A 24,118-nucleotide genomic window follows, 5' to 3' on the forward strand; every position below is an offset into this window, starting at 1 on the left:
GGCTCCTTTGATCCTGTCAGTTTCTGCAGTGGGCGTATCATGGGTAGACTTGCAAGTTGGTTGACTTGGCTCCAGGGTGGAGAGAACCACAGTACCTTTACTGTGTGGGTACCCCACTTCGAGTTCTATGGGCTGGGTTGACAGGGTCCAGTCCAAAAAATCAGCTGCATCCTTGTGGGAAGGGGGAAGGGGTAAATCTGGCTGTCAAGCACCAATGCATAGCAAAGGACACAGAAATGTTGACTTAAGAGTATATAGTGCTCGAACCCGTGTCCCCTGCAGAAGCCCGTGCACCACAACAAAGAGTAGCTCCCGCTCACTGCAACTAGAGAAAGCCTGTGTGCAGCAACGATGACCCAACACAGCCAAAAAAGAAAAAAAAAAAAAAAAGAGTATATAGTGGACAGAGGAGGATCAGGAATGGAATCTGGCAGCTAAGGTAGAAAACACTCAACTTTTTGTTTTTCCCTAAAAATGAGCTAGCTTATATGTTCTGTATTTGTCAATAAGTTTTTCCCTTTTCTTCTCGCATAGTTTGCTCCTTAACTAGGGGGAAGCCAGGTTCCAGGCGTTTTGAGAAGTGGAGCTTTAGAATTTCTATAGCAGCTTCGTGCTAGATTGCATCCATACATTTAATTTTGTGCTAGTTTTTTTTAATCATTATTTTGGAGGAAAAAATATCAAGGAACCTGGAAACAGATGCTCAGCTTTCAGATGCTTTTGGTATAGCAAGCTTTGCTATAAGAAAGTAAAGCTTTAGGCTAGGGGCTCTCTAAACAAGGGTGAACTAATGACAAAGTTATAAACTAGTCAAAGTTGTCTTTCTCGACTCCTGCCTTCACCCTTTGTGTACTCTTTTATCCCCTCGTTGGGACTCCTTCCCTCCTTGCCCCACACCCAACTGTCCAGTATCCTCATAGCCTCTCCTTACAGACATTTTAGAGATTTTCTGTCTGGAAGGACACAGGAGAAGCTGATAACAAAGGAGGAGGGCTGAGGAATTGGGGTGAGGAGACTAACATTTTTACTGTGCATCATTTTGTGCTGTTTGAATTTTATATATCTGCTTGTACCACCTATTGGAAAAAAATTTTTTTAACTTTTTTCAGTAAAGAATTTGCTATCTAGGCAGTGCATGGCATATAATATTTTGGGAAAAGATGGTCTATGTTGAAGTGATGTAGATCAAACCTTATTTGCTTTTAAAAGTTTTCGAAATAAGTGTTTACGTTCTAAACTGAAAGCCTGATGCCAATTTTTTTAAAAAATTAAAATGATTACAAATATCATTTTTAATCAAATGCTAAATGCTATGTTTTAGACTAACCTTTACAAATATGGTAAAAATACATCCTGAAATTTTAAAGCTAGTTCCAATGAAAAATATTCTAACCCAATGTAAGACTAGCATGTCTTGACTTTTGGTTCATAAAATATGGTCAGCATAGATATATTTTTCTAATATAGAAATTAAGTAGGGCAGCACAGTGACAATATCATAAAATTGTGTTACATAGTATACAGACATCTAGTTTACTGTAGAAATTTCTTTTTTAATTGACGTATAGTTGAATTACAATGTTGTCTTAGTTTCAGGTATACAGCAAAGTGATTCAGTTTATATATATATATATATATATATATATATATATATATATATATATATTTAGATTTCTTTCCATTATAAGATATTATGAGATGTTGAATATAGTTCCTTGTGCTACACAGTAGGGCCTTTGATGTTTATCTATTTTATGTAAAGTAGTGTGTATTTGTTAATCCCAAGCTCCTAATTTATGTCTCCCCCTCCTTCCCCTTTGGTAACCGTATGTCTGTTTTCTATGTCTAGGTCTGTTTCTGTAAATAAGTTCATTTGTACCCTTTTTCTTAGATTCCACATATGAGTGATATCGTATGATATTTGTCTTTCTGTATCTGACTTACTTCTCTCAGTATGACAATCTGTAGGTCTATCCATGTTGCTGCAAATGGCATTATTTTCTTCTTTTTTTTTTTGCCGTATGCGGGCCTCTCACTGCTGTGGCCTCTCCGGCCGCGGAGCACAGGCTGCGGATGCGCAGGCCCAGCGGCCATGGCCCACGGGCTCAGCCACTCTTTGGCATGCGGGATTCCCCCGGACTGGGTCACGAACCTGCGCCCCCTGCACCGTCAGGCGGACTCCCAACCACTGCGCCACCAGGGAAACCCTATTTTGTTCTTTTTTATGGCTGAGTAATTATCACAACTTCTTTACCCATTGATTTCTTTATGGGCATTTAGGTTGCTTCCATGTCCTGGCTATTGTACATGGTGCTGCTATGAACATTGGGGAGCAAGTGTCTTTAGTCTACTATAGAAAGTTCTTATTTCTTCACTATCCTTGCCTCATTTTGAATACCACAGCCAGACGAGTTTGGCTCTCTGCCCTGTTCTAGTACTTTGAAAAGTTCAGTGTGACAGGCCTAAACTCAAGCTGCAAAAACCAGTGCTGTTTGGGTCTTTGCACAGATTCTTTCCTATTCACTTTCTTGACTGTCTACTCTCTGCTCTCATCTCCCTGGCATGCTGAACCTAGTTCCACAACTGCTTCTAGAAGCCCTTCATTTTGGTTACATTTAAATACTTCTCTTCTTCTATGGTTTATAGGCCCCACCTCCCTGCTCTGGTATTGGCTCTGAATGCTTCTTTGATTGCAGTAACACCAGCAGTTTCAGGTAAAAGAAACCTCCTCCACTAGCCCTGTCCCCATGGAAACTTTACCAACAAAGCTTGTCCCTTTCTGTACCTTGTCAGGGTGGGCAATTTGGATGTTTGGAGCTTTACAGTTTTCCTTCATTTAAAATTTCCTGTGACAAACAGGGATGGATTTTAGTGGTCATATTGGTAACCCTTGTCATCTGTGAGAGCAGAGAACACATTCATCTGGCAATGCCATCTTGTTCAACCCAGTTTCCTTGAGTCACCCCACACTTATGCAAGACATATTTACTTATACTACTACTTTTTCTTCCTCTTCTGCTCTTTCTCCTCTTTGCCCTTCTCCTTCTTCTTATATTTACTTTTGCAATGAAATCTCTCATCCTTTGATCAATTTCCTTCCTGTTGCCTAACAAACTTAAAATGCCTTAAAGCATTGGCCTCCTAGCACTGAATAACTCTACTCATCTCAGTCCTAATACCAGTGGGCTGACTTAAAATTGGAATTGAAACTATTATTAGATCATTGTTTTTTTCATGTTCTCTGTCATTGATATGGATATAAAGTGTAAGTATAAACTTAGGACACCGCCTTTTGTGGAATATTCTAGAATTTATACACCAAATTAGCATTCTTCAAAGTGATCACTGAGATAGAGTTGTTACAAGTATCCCTGTGATGTAATCATTGTTACAAATGTTTGGGGGCTGCTCTTTCGGAATTAAGGGGCGACAGAAGGTAGTGGAAAGAACATGAGGTTCTGAGATGATATAGCCTCTGCATTTTTTTTTGCCACATATTGTGTGTTTCTATTTATATGAAATGTCCAGAATAAGCATATCCATAGAGAGAGAAAATAGATTAGTGGTTGTCAGGGCCTATATAAAAGCAAGAATGGAGAGTGATTGCTAACGTGTGCAGGGCTTTTTTGAGGGGGGTGGCGGTGAAGACAATTTTCTGGAATTGGATAGTGATGATTGCAAAAATTTGCAACTATATTAAAAACCACTTCATTATACACTTTAAAAGAATACAGTTTATGGTATATAAAATATACTTTAATTAAGCTGCTATTAAAAATGTATGTAAACTTACATCTAATTTCCACATAAATAAGATATAGCCTTTTCTTTGAACTGCTAATCTGCCTCATATTAGCTGTATAATATTTGTGTCTCTGAGCTTCCAGTTCCCCATGTATACAGCGGGGTTAAGACTACTTATCTTGCTGAGTTTTGTAGTGAGTCATTCATGCCTATGAAAATGCTGGACACATAGTAAGTGCTTGATATTTTCACACTTCTGTACTTACTGCCAGTTTATCATCTGTGCAAGAAAGTTGTTGCCCCTGTACTCTCTCCCTTAGTTGATGGCTCTATTTCCCCCTCTCTCTTTGTGTTCTGGTCAAACTCAACTATATTCTTCCTTAAAAAATTAGGAGTATGAGGGAAATTTTCTGACTTGATATATATTGAAAATTATAGCAAATAAAATAATTAATTGAAAATCTATAGATGTCATCCCATTAACAAAAAAAATCTATCATCACTATGATTTAATATAGGGAGGTTGTGACCAATATTATGAGACCAACATAAAAAATGCATAGGAAATGTATGAATTTGAAAAAGAGATATATAACTTCCATTACCTACAGAGAACATAATCATTATCAGATAAACCTAATAGAATAAACAGTCATATTTTGTTATGAATTCAGAAAGCTTTCTATGCTTATGATCAACAAGAACACAAAAACTTAAAGACTTATGGCCCCCTTGCTATACTTAACTAGAAAATTAAATAGGAAAAAATAAGATATTTCTCAATATCTCAATAATAAAAATATAAAAGTTTCTAGGACATACCTTAACAGAGAAACACAAAATTTTACAGAGAATATTTTAAAACTTTTTAAAAATATAAAGGAGGTTTTGACTAAATGAAGATATACCATGTCTATATTTGGTGTCGCCTCCTCCGAAATTTACCTGTATTAGAGGCTTTGGTTTTTCGGAAAAATGCCATTAATGCAGGGGGCATAAAGTGCCTTGCCGACTGTACCAGGCTTTTGTCCCTTGACCTGAGCCAAAACAATGATCTTGTTCACCTCAATGACAGTGAGTTTGATGCTATGCCCAGCCTCCAAAGGCTGAATCTAAACACGTGTCAACTTTCCTTTGTCAGCGACAGGACCTGGAGTGCCCTCCAGAACTTGAGAGCCCTAGACCTGAGCCAGAGTAAGTTTAAAAGATTTCCAGATTTTGGGGGCTTCCCTGGTGGCGCAGTGGTTGAGAGTCTGCCTGCCGATGCAGGGGACACGGGTTCGTGCCCCGGTCTGGGAAGATCCCACATGCTGCGGAGCGGCTAGGCCCGTGAGCCATGGCCGCAGAGCCTGTGCGTCCGGAGCCTGTGCTCCGCAACGGGAGAGGCCACAACAGTGAGAGGCCTGCGTACCGCAAAAAAAAAAAAAAAAAAAAAAAGATTTCCAGATTTTGCATTTTCACCCTTGAGGTACCTACAATCTCTCTTTCTCTCTAGAAATCCCATCACAGAACTCAATAATATGCCCTTCTATGGGCTGTATTCATTGAAGGAGCTCAACTTGGCTGGGTGCTGGATAGTAAAAATTGACAAATACTCAATTTCCAAATTTAGAGAGTTTAGACCTTGGATACAACAATATTCGGACACTGAAACGCAGAACATTTCAGTTTCTGAAGAAGCTCCAAGTTCTCATTCTCTCCCAGAACTGCCTGAAAGACATAGAGGAGAATGCATTTTCTGACCTCAATTACTTCTATAAACTTGAATTGGCATACAATATCTTGTCAAGTTTTCAAGCAGGCCTTTTCTTGGGCCTGGAAAATCTAGAAGTTTTAAATCTCAGTTTTAATAAAATTAGTTATGAAACCACTAGGACCTTGCCATTTCCTCCATTTATGAACCTCAAGTCTTTGAAACAACTCAACCTAGAAGGACAAATACATGGAATTCAGGTTGTTCCAACCAACTTCTTCCAAGGGCTGAATGGCCTGCAGGAGCTACTCCTAGGGAAAAATCCCATGGTATTCCTAGACCACCTTCAGTTTGACTCCCTGATTAATCTCACAAAGTTGGATATCTCAGGAACAAAATCTGGAGACTGAAGTCTCAGTTTAAATACTTCCTTATTCCAAAAACTCAAAAGACTGAAAAGGCTGCGCCTGGAAAAAAACAGCTTAGAGTCATTGACTCCTGGCATGTCCTCTGGCTTAGAAAGCTTTCAGGTCTTCTCTTTAAGATTCAACAACGTAAGAGTCATTAATCAAAGTCATCTGGAGAGTCTGAAGTCTCTGAAGTACTTTGATCTCTATGGGAACAAACTTCAGTGCAGCTGTGACAATGCATGGTTCAAGAATTGGTCAATAAACACAGCAAATGTCCATATCCCCTACCTCTGGAACTATACTTGTCAGCAGCCAAATATCCAGAGTTTGTTGATAGATTTTGATGTTTCTATGTGTAATTTTGACCTAGAAAAAGTTTGCTTCTTCTGCTCCTTCAGTCTGGTCCTCACAACCATGGTCTCCTCTTGGTTCATTGCCAAGATGACTCCGTATCTATGATATGGGCTCTACATATTTCAAGCCTGGTACCTGGCCAAGTGGCATAGGACGGAGAAGGAGTTCATCTATGATGCCTTTGTCTCTTTCACTGCCACTGATGAGCAGTGGATATATGAAGAGCCTGTTCCAGACCTAGAAGAAGGTGGACAGCCCACTTTTAAGCTCTGTCTTCACCACTGGGACTTTGATCCAGGCATAGACATCTTTGAGAACATCCAGAATGCCATCAACACCAGCCGTAAAACTTTGTGTGTGGTCAGTAACCACTACCTGCACAGTGAATGGTGCCAGCTTGAAGTAGAGCTGGCCAGCATCAAGATGTTCTATGAGCATGAGGATGTCATCATCTTGATCTTCCTGGAAGAGATCCTAAACTATAAGTTATCCAGCTACCACCGACTCAGTAAACTTGTGAATAGGCAGACATTTATCACCTGGCCAGACAGTTCCCAAGAGAGGCCACTCTTCTGGGCTCGTATTAGAAATGCATTGGGCAACAAATCTGTGGAGAAAGACAACACACAGCTAATTGTGGCCCAGTGACTAGAAGTCTTTGTGACCTCAGATCCAATGTTGCCCAAGGTGTGTATCGACTAAGAGTGTGAATGAACGTACCTGCTCTGCAGGGAGAAGGTTGCTCATGACCATTATTTGGTTAATGTCCATCAGGCAACTGGAAGAGTGAAGGGAGCTGCCTGAGGAAGCTTCAGGAACAGTGTTAGGGGACGTAATCCCGCTATTAGGGGATTAGATATCCGGAAAGTAGGGCCCTCATATGTGCTTGAGAACATTGCTCAGCTAGTTTATCCAAATCAGTTCCTGTCAAGATAGATTGAACTATACTCCTTCTAAGAACCTATAACAACATAAACACCACACACAGGGTTTAATAAAAGCAAAAAAAAAAGTTAGGATTCTGGTGTATTCACCTTTAGGGCATGAAATTCCAAAGGCCAGCTTCTGTTTAAGTCAGAGCCCAAGCATTAGGAGAGTCCTAGTTTGGATCCATTGATTTACTCAATGGGAAGCAGCCTTGATGATCTAGCAGTGCAATGATGACTGCAGGAACTATCACCTAGCTGTGATAAAAAACACTTCATAGAGCAGTTTCTGGCAGCTATTCATAGGGTTGTAGCCCCAATGGCTTCATGCTTCAAGCACCAGACACAGACCAGTGTCCCGTAGCAGGCAATATCTGTAGGGAGCAACACCCAGCATAGGGGCCATGGTTCTGGTAGTAGGCAAAAGTGCTACAGATTCCTGTAGGAAGGAATTTCTTACAGGAAAAGTGCTATAAATTCCTGGAGAAAGAGGGGCCATAAGGATATAGAGGAGATCAGCCTATAGTGGGATTAGTAGGGTACCAACACTGCCCTTTTCTGATTGTCTCTCCATGAGGACTTGGTCTTTGCCCTTTATCCCTAAGACTCTGGGAGGAGTTTGTTGAGGAAGAAAGACCCTGATGGGCAGAATCTTTAGCAGCTGAGGTAGGCAAATGTCTACCTCAGTGGGCCCTTGCCAGGTCTCTCTGTACTACACATGACTCTCCTGTGTGAAGAGAGGTCGGCATGTTTGGGACAGGACTTTTGTTAAACTTTTAGGGAAAAATCCAAGGGCATTTGTGTGGGAAATTGTGAGTCATCAGCTGGATGTTTGTGGGTTAAATATTACATTGTTGCAGGAAAAGTTTACAACTGCCTCATGGGACATGCAAGAAATAAGACATTACTTAATTTTATTTAAATCAAATGATATCTGATTTTGAGGCCCTGTTCTGCTAGGTTGTTAAAAAATTCTATCTTAGTCATCATGGGTTCCTCACCCTCACCCACTAACCCCTCATGTTCTTGCATAAAGCAAAAAAAGAAAAAGTTGGTGGAGGGCTTTTGTAGAAAAGAAGTGCTCAGGAGTGAAAAACAGCTCTTTTCTTTGCATCCTGAAAATAATGGGGGGCAATTTCTCCAGTCTTTGGTCCACATTATCACTTGTATGCCCATTGTCCAAGCTGGATCCCTGGAGTCTGAGGACTCTGCTGCCTCTGGGCTATGATTGGCACTGCATTTTTTGCTGAAATTGGACATAGCCATTCACCTCCCTGGAGATGAAATGGGTCTTGGATCCCACCACTCAAGGAAACGGCAAGAAGACCTCTGTTCTTTTCTTGGTCTTACATAAACTTCACCTCTCTGGGTGCTTCAGTCACCATTCTGTGCCCTGCTCTCCCCCCATCACACACACACACACACACACACACACACACACACACTGGCATGATTCAATAAACTAAGACAGGAAGACAACTTCCTGTCTTCAGACAACTTCAACAGGCATAGGAGTATGTTCCCTTTGGATGGGGGGAGCTATATTTCTCTTATTTTTCCTGATTCTTCTACAGCAGGAAAAATAAAACAAAAACATCTCTATACATTATTCTGCCATGAAATTAATAAGTGAAAATGACTAGCAGACTAAGATCATTGGGCAGCATGCCAATCAATGGCTGTATAGGATTCTTTGAAATTACAGTGTGTGATATGACGGGCACAATACCATGAAGAGGGTGATGGCTGTAGCCTAGTAGGAAAGTACACATTGGTGCATGTGTGTGTAGTCCTTCTTGGAAGGAAAGGTGGATAATTAATAACTTGAACTTGTTTCATTTTCGAAACAATAAGGCAATCATGCTGGAACAGAGACTAAATTTTATACACATATTCCAGGAAACCAGATGAACAGCAGTGTTCACCCATGTACTTGGTACCAGCTACATAATTGCAGGGCCTAATGTAAAATGAAAATGCGGGGCCACTTGTCCAAAAGTTATTCAGAATTTCAAGACAGTGATGGCAGAGCACTAAACCAAGTACAGGGACCTTCTGAGTGTGGAGCCCTGTGTGACTGCACTGGTCACATGCCCATGAAGCTGGTCCTGCTTGTGACTATCAGCCAGGTGAATAGGATTTTCTCCTCACAACTTAAATCTCCAAATAGGAAAACAGTGGGTATTTTCCCACAGAACATATTTAATCCAGTAAAGGGATGATTATTTCCTTGAACGAAACTGTCTCGCCAATCTTTGAGTTCATATTAAAAAAGAAATTGAGTTGTCTTTTGTATTAAAAAAAAATACCATCACACCACCACAGATAAAATGGTGCCATTGTCATTCTTGTTGTTTTAGTCTTGGAAGGGATTGGGGCACTAACTCAAGGCATACCCATTATACAAAGGTTTGCATTATGTTTTTACATGTATCAAATATTTACTTAGCTGGGATACAGGGAAATTCATTTCCTAGACCAAATTACTAAAACTGTAGGCACTTTAAAATGAAGCCATTGGAGCTGTAATTATATAAAAAAGATATTTGGAAATGATTATGTAGTTAATTTCTCTATCATCAATCAATCTGCAGTAACAAGTGGTTTAAATTGGAACAGAAAACAATTTAGATGAGAAAAAGAGAAATGTTCCTGCCAGTAAAGCTAAAAATATATCAAACTTAATTTGTTAGAAAGATCTGATTTTTTTTTCCCTACAGATACTGAAAAAGGGGACAGAAATCTCTCTGTTTAGAATTATTTATATGGGCCTACCTGGATGATTTTTCAAAATTTGTTTAATTAATTTATTTTATTTGTGGCTGCGTTGGGTCTTCGTTGCTGCCCGCGGGCTTTCTCTAGTTGCAGCGAGCGGGGGCTAGCGGGCTTCTCATTGCGGTAGCTTCTCTTGTTGCGGAGCATGGGCTCTAGGTGCACAGGCTTCAGTAGTTGTGGCGCACAGGCTTAGTCGCTCTGTGGCATGTGGGATCTTCCCGGACCAGGGCTCGAACTCATGTCCCCTGCATTGGCAGGTGGATTCTTAACCACTGTGCCACCAGGGAAGCCCTTACCTGGATGATTATTTTCTTTTTTTTTTTTGCGGTACGCGGGCCTCTCACTGTTGTGGCCTCTCCCGCCGCGGAGCACAGGCTCTGGACGTGCAGGCTCAGCGGCCATGGCCCACGGGCCCAGCCGCTCCACAGCATGTGGGATCCTCCCGGACCGGGGCACGAACCCGTGTCCCCTGCATCGGCAGGCGGACTCTCAACCACTGTGCCACCAGGGGAGCCCTACCTGGATGATTTTTAAGCTCATCTTCCAAACCAGAGTTTCAGTGCCAGCTCTGTATTTATGAGAAAGGGATAATGTCTCCACCTATTGAATATATGTTTCCTTGCAACCACACATTTGCCCTTAATAATAGGATTAGTGATTGAGCTTAAGAGGCAGAGCCAAAATTATTCCTTGGCACACACAGTGTGGTCCAGAGATCAGAAGCATGAGCATCACCTGGGAGCTTGTCAGAAATGCAGACTCTCAGGCCCAGCCCAGAGTCTGCATGTTAACTGAACCAGAATCTGCATGTTAACAAGATCTCCAGAGGATTCTTATACACATTATAGCTTGAAAGGCACTGGGTTAAGCAATTATTTACATTGAGAAAGCTCTGGGAAGGTTCTCCTGTCTTCAAATATTAACTCCTCTTAGGTTACACAGTGATCGAAATGTAATCATTAAATATTCTTTGGATTTCTCTTCTTGTAATATTTCTCAAAAGAATAACAGTAACAATACTATAATTTTACAGGTGTGTTGTTAATTACCATTTCCAAAGCACTTTCATACCTGTGATCTCACTTGATAACTTTGTGATGGGTAGCCCATTAAACTAATGCACCCTAATCATTCTACCAGTAAATATGAAGGTAGGTCAATATTGTATTGCTCTTGCCTAAGACCATTAAAAAATCAAAGAATACTTTGGTGGTAATCATTTTGCAATATATAAATGTATCAAATCAACACCTTGTACACCTTAAACTTACACAATATTATGTCAGTTATATATCAATAAAGCTGGGAAAAAAACTGCAAGAATAATATATAGGTACAGTGAAATCCAACTAAATGAGTGCAAAATTGACATAAGAGTTTTGAGATAAAAGATAATATAGTGAGGATATATTTCTAAGCATGAAAATATAGAAGGGTTCACAGAATCCCAGAAAGAATCTTCATCATTGGGTAGATTTAATTATTATGTCTAAAATAACATTCATTCTAATTGTTGAAGTGAAAAGAAGTGGCTCTGGAAGCTACATATGTGTTCATTTAAAACAGGTAACAACTTGAGTTAGAATTAGCCTAAGAAAATGCAGATATACAATGCAAAAATGAGAATGGAGGATCTATTAACTTGGGAACTATAAAAACAGGTTTGTAGATATATCTGGACACTGACTGCTGTAAAGGTTTTTCTGCAGATTAAGAAGGTGACATTGACCCAATAATGTCACTTACTACAATCATCTTTGATTTTATTATACTGTACCTCTAGGAGGAATTTAAGCCTGTTATAGGTGGCCTATTGCATCCTAAAACATTTAGGAGGAACTGAGATAAAGCTATTGTGGATTATGGTGGCTCTAAGTCCAGTCCTAACAATTTTGTAGTTTCCAAATAAAGTTCTCAATGGAATCTTTCTAAATTGAAAATCATTAAATAAAGTGACACAGACAGGGGTTCTAACTGGGGGAACTGTTTCCCAAGATGAGAAATGTTAAGCATCTAGTGAAAAGCTAAAACTTTTAGGCTCACTGCCACAGGTGATATGTGGCTGCAAACAGCTTAAGGTGTAGTCCCTGGCTTAATGGAGTTTGCGATCTAATTAGGAGATAACATATATTTGTGTAACAGATAATTAAAATGCTAGTCAAATGAGTGATACAGACAGTAAATGTTAAATTAGAGAAAGATGGCCAGAAGCCGAGTTGAACTAAGATATGGCAATTAATATCAGATGACCAAGGTTTGAGGCGTGACTCAACCACTTAAGAACTGTAACCCTGTTACTTGACCACTCTAGACCCCAGTTTTCCACTCTGTAAAATCAGGATAATTACAAAAGCTTTCTCTAGGCTGTGTTAAAGTCTAAGTGAAATAATGTACAGATGGTCTTAGGAGGATGCCTGGCCCATAGATGTTAGCTAAGAAATTCACCTTCCTCATGACGGAAGGACCTGGGGCAGAAAGAGCATTGGGTGTCTGAGGATGGGCTTACTGAAAAGGAGTAGCTAGAAACATAGAGGCCACCAGCTTTGTCCACTTCACCATTTGCTAAAGGTCATCCCTAAAGGGAGACCTGGGTTGTTTTCCTCAAAGGATACAGCTCAGCTTTGACGGTACTTCAAGCTTTGTAGAGTACTAAAAGACAGATCTCATTTCATTGCTTACCATCCCCTGACATGCCCAACCTAATCTCTATAATCTAAAGTACCTGTGGATTCCCAAGGCCCAAGCCAGCAGCTTTTTAGGGTTAGAAAGAAGATTGGCATCAGTGAGTTGCAGTGATGAAAGGAAAGGGGACCAGAGAGAACGTGAAGTAGCAGAACCGGTTTCCTTGCTAGCCCCTGCACAGTACTGCCACCTGGTGGTTATTTAATAAACCACAATATCTCTTCCTCCCATAGTCTTGTCGTAAAGTACAGCCTTAGTGTTAACGGAGAGAACGTGGTGATGCACTGTATTCGTTTCTGGTGACTACTGTAACAAATTACTACAAAGATGGTGACAACAGAAATTTATTCTCTCATAGTTCTGGAGGCCAGAAGTCCAAAATCAAGGTGTGGGCGAGGCCATGATCCCTCTAGAAGCTCTAGGGGAGAATCTGTTCTTTGCCTTTTCCAGCTTCTGTTGGTTGCTGGCCGCTGTTCCTGATCTTGTGGCTGCATCACTCGAATCTCTGCCTGCCTCTTCACATGGTCTTCTCCTGTTCTGTGTGCCTGATCTTCCTTTGCCTCTCTCTTATAGGGACACTTGTAATGGCATTTAGGGCCCACTTGGAAAATCAAGGATTTTCTCCTCATTTTAAGATGCTTAATTCAATGGACATCTGCAAAGACTCTTTTCCAAATAGGGCAACATACACAAGTTCCAGGCATTTGATGTGAATATCTTTTGGGGACCATTTTTTGGCCTAACACATTTATTCTTTATTATCATTTATTATACAGTGTTGGTAATGAATATATAAGGTCGATTGGGACTTCCCTGGTGGCGCAGCAGTTAAGAATCCACCTGCCAATGCAGGGGACACAGGTTCAAGCCCTGGTCCGGGAAGATCCCACATGCCACAGAGCAACTAAGCCTGTGCGCCACAACTACTGAGCCTGCGCTCTAGGGCCCGCGAGCCACAACTACTAAGCCCGCATGCCACAGCTACTGAAGCCCACGTGCCTAGAGCCTGTGCTCTGCAACAAGAGAAGCCCCCGCTCGCCACAACTAGAGAAAGCCCACGCACAGCAACGAAGACCCAACGTTTCTTTGGTTTAATAAAAACAAAATTATTAAAAAAAAAAGAAAGAAAAAGATTGATCTGCTGGCCAGGGCAGGCCAAGAGGATAGGATGCAGGATATAGAGTTTTGAATTTGGGTGTGGGGATGAGATAAGGAGGGAAAAGTCTAGAGTGTCAACTTTTCTAGGGAAGGCCAGCTTGGGTGGGACAGCTCAGTGAGAGACCCTGCGTGGTTGGGAAGCAGCACAGAGGACTCTGGGCACATGGTGTGGAGGAGAGAGTATAGAAAGGGCAAGAAAGCGGTGGTGAGCTAAGATTTAACTTTTGTTTGTTTTTAATAAACTGAATGTGAGTGGTCCTAACCCTTAAAATCCTCTATATGTATAAGGAAATGGGCACTCTCAAACACTGCTGGTGAGACTGGTGGAGTCGGTAAAATCCTTTTGGAGAACAATTCTACATACATATCATATACCTCCATCCAGTAATTCTAGGTCTAGAACTCTATTTTAAGGAAATGATCAGAATACAGGAAGATTTATGCACAAAGACATTCCTTATGTCCTTTTTACATGGTGCTCTTGAGTGTTTGTAAACAACTCAAATGTCTACCTTTAGAAAGTAATAGTTGAGTGGATTATGGTTCATCTATATGATGAAATATTTTATAGTCATAAAAGAGTATGTTTATGAAAAGTGTACCATAACATGAAAAATGCTTTTATGTGAGATGTTAAGCAAAATAAGTAGGAATTATGAATACATACATACATACTTTACACAAATATTAATTCTAAATTGATTCAAGATTTAAAAAAATATGTATATGTGACCTCTTTATATGTATTAATACATACTGAACTCTCAGAAATTGTGCATAAATATTTAGGTGACATAACCACCTTTTGAAAAGCACAAACAGGGACTTCCCTGGTGGTACAGTGGTTGAGAATCCACCTGCCAATGCAGGGGACATGGGTTCAAGCCCTGGTCCAGGAAGATCCCACATGACACGGAGCAACTAAGTCTGTGTGCCGTGACTACTGAGCCTGCGCTCTAGAGCCCGCGAGCCACAACTACTGAAGCCCGCACGCCTAGAGCCCGTGCTCCGCAACAAGAGAAGCCACTGCAGTGAGAAGCATGCACAGTGCAATGAAGAGTAGCCCCCACTTGCTGCAACTAGAGAAAGCCCACTGCAGCAACAAAGACCCGATGCAGCCAAAAGTAAATAAAGAAATAAAATAAATTTATTTATAAAAAAGCACAAACATCATATCATTTATTTTTGTATTCATCTAGCTCAGTAAAATCTTGCCTCCTGAAGCTAAATATTTTTCCCTCTATGTTTATTTCAACTTTTGTTCCCAAGCAGTTAGGCTTAAAAATTTGTAGATATATACAGTGAGTCTGTGATACATGCTGAATTACTACAGGAACTGCAGCTATAAATTGAACAAATATGGGTGAATGGGCTTGGTCCTAAAGGATGTAAGGGACTTTGACAGAACCAAATAGAGTGGCAGCACTGCCACTGGTCTTGGAGCTCATGGTACTTGGATTTTAGCAGTGATACAGAAGAGACTTCTTAACAGAACTTTTTTGTTCATCAGTCTAAAGTATTTAAAGTCAATTCATGGTGGAAATCTGATTAAAGGTCAATATAGAAAAATGTTCTTATACTGATATTTAAAAACATGGAGATACCTCAGAATAAGCAATAGTGATAGAGTTAACCAGGTACTTCCTGACATTAAACAAATACAAATATATATATATATATTTTTTCCTTAATAAAGAAACGTATTAAGCTGCCCTCTCAGCACAGCCAGCAGCACGTCCGTCTCCTAATCCGAAGAAATTTATTGATATGGGAAAAGGCTTATATAATAAGAGGGGTAAAAAATTGTATGTGCCAGATAACCTTAACCATACAAAAATAAATAGAAAAAAAGACTGGAAAAATATACCACAGTGTTAAGAGGGGTTATCCATAGCTACTGAGTCTTTTTATTTTTTATTTATTTATTTATTTTAAAAAAATATTTATTTATTTATTTATTTTTGGCTGTGTTGGGTCTTTGTTTCTGTGCGAGGGCTTTCTCTAGTTGCGGCAAGCGGGGGCCACACTTCATCGCGGTGCACGGGCCTCTCACTGTCGCAGCCTCCCTTGTTGCGGAGCACAGGCTCCAGACGTGCAGGCTCAGTAGTTGTGGCTCACGGGCCTAGTTGCTCCGCGGCATGTGGGATCTTCCCAGACCAGGGCTCGAACCCATGTCCCCTGCATCGGGAGGCAGATTCTCAACCACTGTGCCATCAGGGAAGCCCTACTGAGTCTTTTAAAAAGTTTTTTCTTATATTTCTAATCATTCTACGATGACATGTACTAATTTTAACGCCCAAAAGAAATTCTTTCAGAAGTGAAAGAATAGCAGGAAATGCTGCAGAGGGGCTAAGCATAGTGTGAATTGAAAAGGAGTCACAGAATTTGGGAACCAGAGGTGGTGTTTCAATAAACGGGGTATCAGACCCCAGGTATTGGGCTTGGATTACTGAGGCAGGCTTGGGTTGAACTGTAGCCCTGCTACTTCACATTTCAGTGACACTGGACACGTAAGTTCGCTAGACGTCAGTTCCTTTGCTGCAAGCACTGCTACTCCAGTGGGTAATGCTACCAGGAGGTCCAGTGGAGTTATCCATCTACTCGGCATCACGGTTACAGGGACAGAGTAGTATGTCCAGATGAGTGTGACCATCAGGGCAGCTTGCAATATGTAGAAAGCAACACTTATAACCCATTTTATCTTGGCCAACTGAGCTGTCCGTGCTTTCACGTGAGTTTTGAGCTTATCAGTCATCTTGTTGATCTTTCTCTCCAGCCTGACATATCTGGCAAACTCGTCCATCAGGTTGACGGTGGAGAGCTCCTGCTTCATAGCCTGTATCTCTGCTCGCATCTTGAGACTCCTGCTCCACGTCCTTCTGCAGCACCCTGGACATGAAGGAGGAGAAGGACGGGAGGAGGATCCTGAGTACATTGCACCCAAACACGAAGCTGAGCACCAGCAGCCAAGCCCAGCGGTCGGCCTCTGCCGCGCTCATCTCTCGGAGGCTCACGGCGGCGCCAGCTCGGCTAAAACAGCTCCACCTGGGACCAAGCTGACGGCCGCGCGTGCGCAGTGAGCCCAGCGCCTCGCAGAGGCGCGCCGCCTATTAATACTTAATATTAATAATTATTACTTACATAATATTTAGATTTAGAACTCCCATACCCATTCCTGTCCCCATCTGCCCCACTCTTTCCACTCTGATAACTAACCATTTTATTGGTTTCTGATATATCCTTTCAGTGTTTCTTTATACAGATACAAGCAAAAATAAATATATATTTTCATTTCTCCCCTTTCTTATACAAAAGGTAGCATAGTACTATACACTATTTTGCATCCGGCTTTCTTCACCTAAGTACATCCTGAAGATACAGAGTTTTCTCATTCTTTCTTACAACTTCATATAGTATAATATTCAATTATATACTATAGTTTTAAAAATCTAATCCCTTATTGGTAGACACAAGTTTTTTCCCCGTCTTTTGCTATTACAAACAATGAGAAAATGTACATACATTATCCATAAAGTGCAGATATGTCCTTATCGTGAATAAATTTGCAGAAATGAAACTGTTGGCTCAAAGGGTAAATTCATTAAATCTTCATTCCACTTAGAGTTTTAACCTGCTGTATGGTGTGAGGAAGAGATGGAACTTTATCTTTTTCTATAGTATAGATACCTGGTTGTGTCAACACTATTCATTTAAAAAATAAAGTTCATCTTTACCCCACTGATTTGATTTTGTACTAATTTTCTGTATGTATTTGGTTCTATGATGGACTTTCTCTTTTGTCCCATTGGTCTGTATATTCATGTTCCAGTGACTCGGTGTGTACATTTTAAATTTTGCAAGTTTAGCTCAGCATGGTTTTATTAAGGAGGGTGCAGGTACTATAAGAAAGAGACCCAAGACTGTACACAAGTAGTTTAACAAGATAGAAGTTGGTTTCTCTTTTAGGTTAACAGAGTAGAGGTAAGTGGTCCAGGGCTGGTAAAGAAGCTCTGCCATGTCTGCGTCCAAGGTGGCTGCTTCATCTTTTGGCATCTCTTAGCCAGCAGGATGGGGAAAAGGGCCAAAGGAAAGCATGAACTTTCCCTTTCAGTGTCACAATGTGGAAATGGCTCACTATGATTTCCAGAACTTGGTCACTTGGCCACTCCAAGCCACAAGGGAGATGGGGAAATGTAGTCTCTTGCTGGATAGCCACCTACCTGGCTACAACTTAGGAGTTCTATTAGATAATAGGGGGAAATGGTCTTTACTACAATGGTGGCCTGATGCAAAGGACTCCAATGTTGAAGGTACTGGTGTTAGGGGACGCACTGACTGAAACTGCCCACCCTGGCCAGCACCACACTAACCATTTGCATGAGTTATTTTATGACAGGAGGTCCTGGTAAGGAACACGGAACTAACAAGCCACCACCAACCGGAAGAATTCGGGAAAGGTCAAAAGGAGACGCCAGTCCATATGTCCTACTAACCTCCCAGAATCCTCCTCGCTGGAATCCATCTTGGCTGAGTGATGCACGCACCACCAGGAAGGACCCTGAGTCAGAACAATTGGCCAGAGACAATCCAGAAACTAATCCCATCACCATAAAACCTGAGACTGTGAGCCACATGGCAGAGCAGTCCTCCTGGGTTCCCTTACCCTGCTGCTCTCCGCCCGGGTGCCCCTACCCAATAAAGTCTCTTGCATTGTCAGCACGTGCCTCCTCAGACAATTCATTTCCAAGTGTTAGACAAGAGCTCACTCTTGGGCCCTGGAAGGGGTCCCCCTCCCTGCAACAGTGAGGCACTGTAACCTGAAGAATGGCATAAACTCTTCCCTCCAGGGGACTAATGCAAAGGTGTCTAGGGTTCATATAGGCTTTACTTTCCTGCCCTCACAATTTTGGTGTTTTTTCCCCTCAGAATCATATTTATTGTTTCTTAGAGCTTCTCTCTCTCTCTCTCTCTCTCTCTCTCTGTATGTGTTCTCATATGTGTGTGGGTTTTTTTTCCTTTTACTTGTTCTTTTCTCATTGCTTTACTCACATGTCCTTGGAGATATCAATCTTTTTCTGAGGCAACTCTTGGGGCTTGTTAATGAATTAATTTGCAAAAAGAGGCCTCCCAGAGAACAAAAACAAGAACCTGTTTATACCTCTGAACTTCCTACATCCCTTTCCTTGTTATCCCACTTGAATGTGATAAAGAATGGATAGCTTAAGTGGCCCAAATAAGTGACCCTTTTACATTTGCAGAAGATGAAGTTTGCATATGAAATGAGATCTGGGTTATAGAGACTGCTAAGCTAAAGGATAGGGATAAAGCCAAAAAGAAAAGATCCTAAAGCCTTAGGGAGACCATATTAACTAAACTGGAATACTTTAGAGAGTGAAAGGAGGCACTAAAGCAATTCAGTATATATGAAATATTTATCTACTGATCAACAAATTGGCTTTATTATATTGGTAGGCTATAAAACAGTTCTGTTAAAAACTAATTTCAAAAATAAAATTCTTTCTAAAAATAAAAACAACATATATCACTGTACATTAAAGCAAAAAACACTTACTTATATTGATTATCTGAACATTAAAAAATAACACAAGCAGAATTTTTTTAGTATATATTCACATACTTTAATCAGTTTCTTAGCTACACCTGTCTCTAACACCACGCTACCAATATTTTTCTGAAAACGTATTTTTTCCAATATGGTCGTAATGTTTTAAATTTTTTCATAAAATTGCCTGCAATTTGTTTCACAGTTGCATTTTATGGTTAATAAATTTGAAATTGCAAACACCTTCAATTGATTCTTCTCATCACAATGTTTTTAACTGAGAAAACACCCTCTACCGGAGAAGAAAAAAATTCTACTAAATGGAAAACATTCTCAATACTAATATTTTTATTAGAAAGTATATATACTTCAGCTCAAATATATTCACAGTTTCTGTCTTTTTGCCTCCATTCAGAGTACCTCTCCTTGACTGATGTTTTTATAAGACAAAATCTTGTCCATTAAGTTATCTCTACTCTTAATTCCTTTGACTGTTTTGACAAATTTAGATACTGCAAAATTTTAGGATGTCTCAACTTCATTCCATTCTGGAGCAGAATATCAAGTTACCTAATTAAAAATAGAATCCCCATCAAAAGATTTTCTCTACAACTTGAGATATCTCTAAGAACAGTTTGATATAATTTCAAAATCAAATGTTGTACACCATGAAGGCTTCTCATTCTCCAGTCTTCCTTGACCCTTTCTACAAGTGTATGTATTAGCTCTTGGTGTCCTAGGTTGGTATATTAGTTTTCTATTGCTGTGTAACAAATTTAACAGTTTAAAGCAACATCCATTTATTATCTCACAGTTTCTGTAAGTCAGGAGCCTGGGCTTATCTTGGCTGGGTAATCTGCTCAAAGTCTCACCAGACTACAGTCTAGGTGTTGGCCAGGGTGACAGTCTCATCAGAAGTTCAACTAAGGAAATATTCACTTTTCTCAGAATGTTGGCAGACTACATCTCCTTACAGTTGTAGGACTGAGGTTCTTGTTTTCTTGCTAGCTATTTACCAACGGCTGCTCTCAGCTCCTAGAGGTCACCCATAGTTCCTTTCCATGTGGCCCTCTCCATAGTCCCTTTCACAATATGGCAGTTTACTTCAAAGCCAGCAAGGGAGTCTCTCTAGTGCATGCCAGCAAGAGGGAGTCTTATATCTACATTGTAATCTAATCATAGGAGTGACATGCCATCATCTTCAGCATATTCCATCAGTTACAAGCAAGTCGCAGGTCCCACTCACTCAAGGGGAGAGGGTATACAAAGATGTAAATACCGGAAGGTGAAGATCATGGGAGTCATCTTAGACTTTTTCCCAAGGTTCCCTGGGAAACAGACTCTGAGTTTGAGATTTGTGTGCAGGTGGATTATTGGGGGCTGCTTTTGGGAACAACACCTGTAAAGGAGTAAGGAAATCAGGATTGGATAGAGAGGGAGAAGCTGCAAAGAGGTCGCAACCAATCTCACAGACTGAGATGGTCCTTCAGAAATGTCCTGAAATGAAGCAAAGAAACTAGGCCTTTGTGACCTTCATTGAGCAATCACTGCATGTGGGCTGCCCCTGAGAAGGGGGCATGGCCTTAGGCAAGGCAGCTCCCTTCAACACAGGACAATTTCTGAGAAGGTACTCAGTTGTGAGCAGTCGGCAACCAATACTCCTAGCAGCTAGGAATGAGTGCCTTAGTTCTGAAGAGGGGGTTCTGAGTGAAATGTCACATTGTCATTACACTTGGTTAACCATAAAATCTCCTTAATTAGCACATATATTTCCCAACTACTATGAATAAAATTTAGTTGAATTTATAACAACAAAAGTGTTCTAAGGGTTCGGAACTGTATTGGCAGGTGAGACAATGAGGGAGGGGCTACTCAGAAAAAACTGGTGGTTTTGATATATAATGTCAAGGGTGGGTGAAGGGGATAGAATTTGGTGGATGAGAGCTCTTTCATGCCTTTAAATAGCATGCAAAATATCATGCGGGGCCAGGCTAACACATTAAATCCCCAAAGCCAAACATATATTTCAGTAAAATATAATAGAATAAGAGCAAAAGCAGGTTGAACTTTATTTTTTTTTTGACAATTTAATTCTACTGCTGCTTTCCGAATTTTTTTTAATGAATTAATTTATTTTTCGCTGCATTGGGTCTTCATTACTGCGTGCGGGCTTTCTCTAGTTGTGGCGAGCGGGGGCTACTCTTCGTTGCAGTGCACAGGCTTCTCATTGCAGTGGCTTCTCTTGTTGTGGAGCACGGGCTCTATGTGCGCGGGCTCAGTAGTTGTGGCTCGCGGGTTCTAGAGCACAGGCTCAGTAGTTGTAGTGCACGGGCTTAGTTCCTCCATGGCATGTGGGATCTTCCCAGACCAGGGATCGAACCTGTGTCCCCTGCACTGGCGGGCAGATCTAACCACTGTGCCACTAGGGAAGCCCCTGAATTTCAAAAATATTTACTTATTTATTATTTATTTATTTTGACTGCACATGGTCTTAGTTGTGGCATGCGGGATCTTTAGTTATGGCATGCAGACTTCTTTAGTTGTGGCGTACGAACTCTTAGTTGCAGCATGCATGCGGGATCTAGTTCCCGACCAGGGATTGAACCCGGGCCCCCTGCATTGGGAGTGCAGAGTCTTACCCACTGGACAACCAGGGAAGCCCCAGGATGAACTTTAATAGGGGAAAGAAATCTAAAGTCCTCTCTCTAAGTTTAGAAATTACTTGTATAAAGGAAGCAAAGGGTTGCTATGTCCAAAAAGCAGTTCATGTGAAAAATATCTGAGAGGTTTAATTTACCACAGCTTTAGCTCTATGGCATGACTGAGAAAAATGATAATGCAACCTTAAGTTGAGTTAATAGAAGTCTACATTATTGTAAATAACAGTTCTAGTGTACCCTGTGCTAACCAGACCTCATCTGTGCCCAGTTGAAGGCAAAGTATTTTATAACACACATGTAGAAAAGTGCATGAATCACAACTATACAGCTCAATGAATTTTCACAAGGTGAACGTACCCATATAACTGCTAGAGTGACCAACTGTTCCAACTTCCCTAGGGGTGTCCTGGTTTTAGCACTGGAAGACTTGCATCTTGGGAAACTCCTCTGTTCTGGACAAACTAGATAGTTGATTACCCTAACCCATCCAGATTAAGACATAGAACATTATCAGCACCCTAGAAGCCCTCATATGGATCATCAGTCACTACCCACTCCTCTTCCCCAAAGGAGACCACTATCCTGACTTCTAACACCATAGATTATTTTGAGGTGCTGTATTTTTTTATATGAGTACTACAAACTAAAGAGCAGAGGTTAAAACCTCATAGCTCATGGGCTGAATCTAGCTGGTAGATGTTCTGTTTGAGTTATGCAATATTGGCCTGTAGAGCTTTTTCTTTTTTTCCACTTATTTTATTTGGGGGCCAGTGCTATGAGTTTTAATACAGGTATAGATTCATGCAACTCCTATCACACTCAGAATACAGAATAGTTCAATTGCCACAAAAATCTTCCTCATGCATCTCCTTTCTAGTCACATATTCCACCAGCTCCTAGTCCTTGGCAACCAATGATCTGATCTCCATGCCTCTAGCTTTGCCTTTTCCAGACTGTCATACATTTGGAATCTTATACACCATGAAACTCATGAGTGTGCCTTATTTCATTCAGCATGATACCCTGGAGCTTCATGCAAGTTGTTGCTTGTGTTAATAGTTCATTCCTTTGTATTGCTGAGCAGTATTTCATTGTATGAACATCAGTTTGCTTATCCATTCAAGGACTTCTGCATTGTTTTCAATTCTGAGCAATTATGAATTGTGCTGCTATAAACATGTATGCACAGGTTTTTGTGTGAACATAAATCTTCATTTCTCTAGGGTGAATACCTGGGTGGGGGAATTGCTGGGTCATATGCTAGGTATAGGTTTAATTTTATAGGAAACTGCCAAGCTGTTTTCCAGAGTGGCTGTACCATTTTGCACTTCTACCAGCAATGTAGGAGAGTTCCAGTGCAGAGTTCTGCATCCTTGTTAACACTTGGTATTATTATTTTTATATTTATTTTAGCCATCTTAATAGATATAAAGTTGCATCTCATTGTGGGGTTTTTAAAAAATGTTTATTTAATTTATTTATTTTTGGCCGCGTTGGGTCTTCGTTGCTGTGCATGGACTTTCTTCTAGTTGCGGCGAGCGGGGGCTGCTCTTCGTTGCGGTGCGTGGGCTTCTCACTGCGGTGGCTTGTCTTGTTGTGGAGCACGGGCTCTAGGCACATGGGCTTCAGCAGTTGTGGTGTGCGGGCTCAGTAGTTGTGGCATGTGGGCTCTAGAGTGCAGGCTCAGTAGTTGTGGCACATGGGCTTAGTTGCTCCATGGCATGTGGGATCTTCCCGGACCAGGGCTCGAACCCGTGTCCGCTGTATTGGCAGGTGGATTCTTAACCACTGCGCCACCAGGGAAGCCCCTCATAGTGGTTTTTAAATTTTTTATTTATTATTTATTTTTTAAAACATCTTTATTGGAGTATAATTGCTTTACAATGGTGTGTTAGTTTCTGCTTTATAACAAAGTGAATCAGTTATACATATACATCCTCATAGTGGTTTTAATTTGCATTTCCCTAATATCAAATGGTATTAAACATTTTATCATGTGCTTATTTGTCACCTGTATATTCTCTTTAGGGAAGTGTCTAAGTCCTGTGACCATTTTTTAAAAATTGAGTTTGTTTTCTTACCATTGAGTTTTGAGAGTTCTTTATATATCATGAATATAAGGTAACAGTGACTTCAACAAATGGCTTCTCATA

General features: G+C 40.7%; 1 protein-coding gene and 1 pseudogene across 2 annotated transcripts; one reads left to right on the top strand and one right to left on the bottom strand.

Moving 5' to 3' along the window:
• Positions 1–4,640: 4,640 nt before the first annotated feature.
• Positions 4,641–6,849, top strand: LOC307069725 (toll-like receptor 13; the record flags this gene model as incomplete). The annotated part of the gene is given in 5 exon segments (XM_079728060.1): positions 4,641–4,942; positions 5,183–5,353; positions 5,355–5,844; positions 5,848–6,303; positions 6,307–6,849. Coding segments are annotated over 5 exon segments (1,962 nt in total).
• A 9,339-nt stretch (positions 6,850–16,188) lies between these two features.
• Positions 16,189–16,741, bottom strand: LOC307069890 (guided entry of tail-anchored proteins factor 1-like; annotated as a pseudogene). Its single transcript has one exon. The product of its transcript is annotated as a guided entry of tail-anchored proteins factor 1-like (transcript).
• Positions 16,742–24,118: the final 7,377 nt, after the last annotated feature.

Source organism: Hyperoodon ampullatus (assembly GCF_949752795.1).
Source record: "Hyperoodon ampullatus genome assembly, chromosome: X".
NCBI lineage: Eukaryota > Metazoa > Chordata > Mammalia > Artiodactyla > Ziphiidae > Hyperoodon > Hyperoodon ampullatus.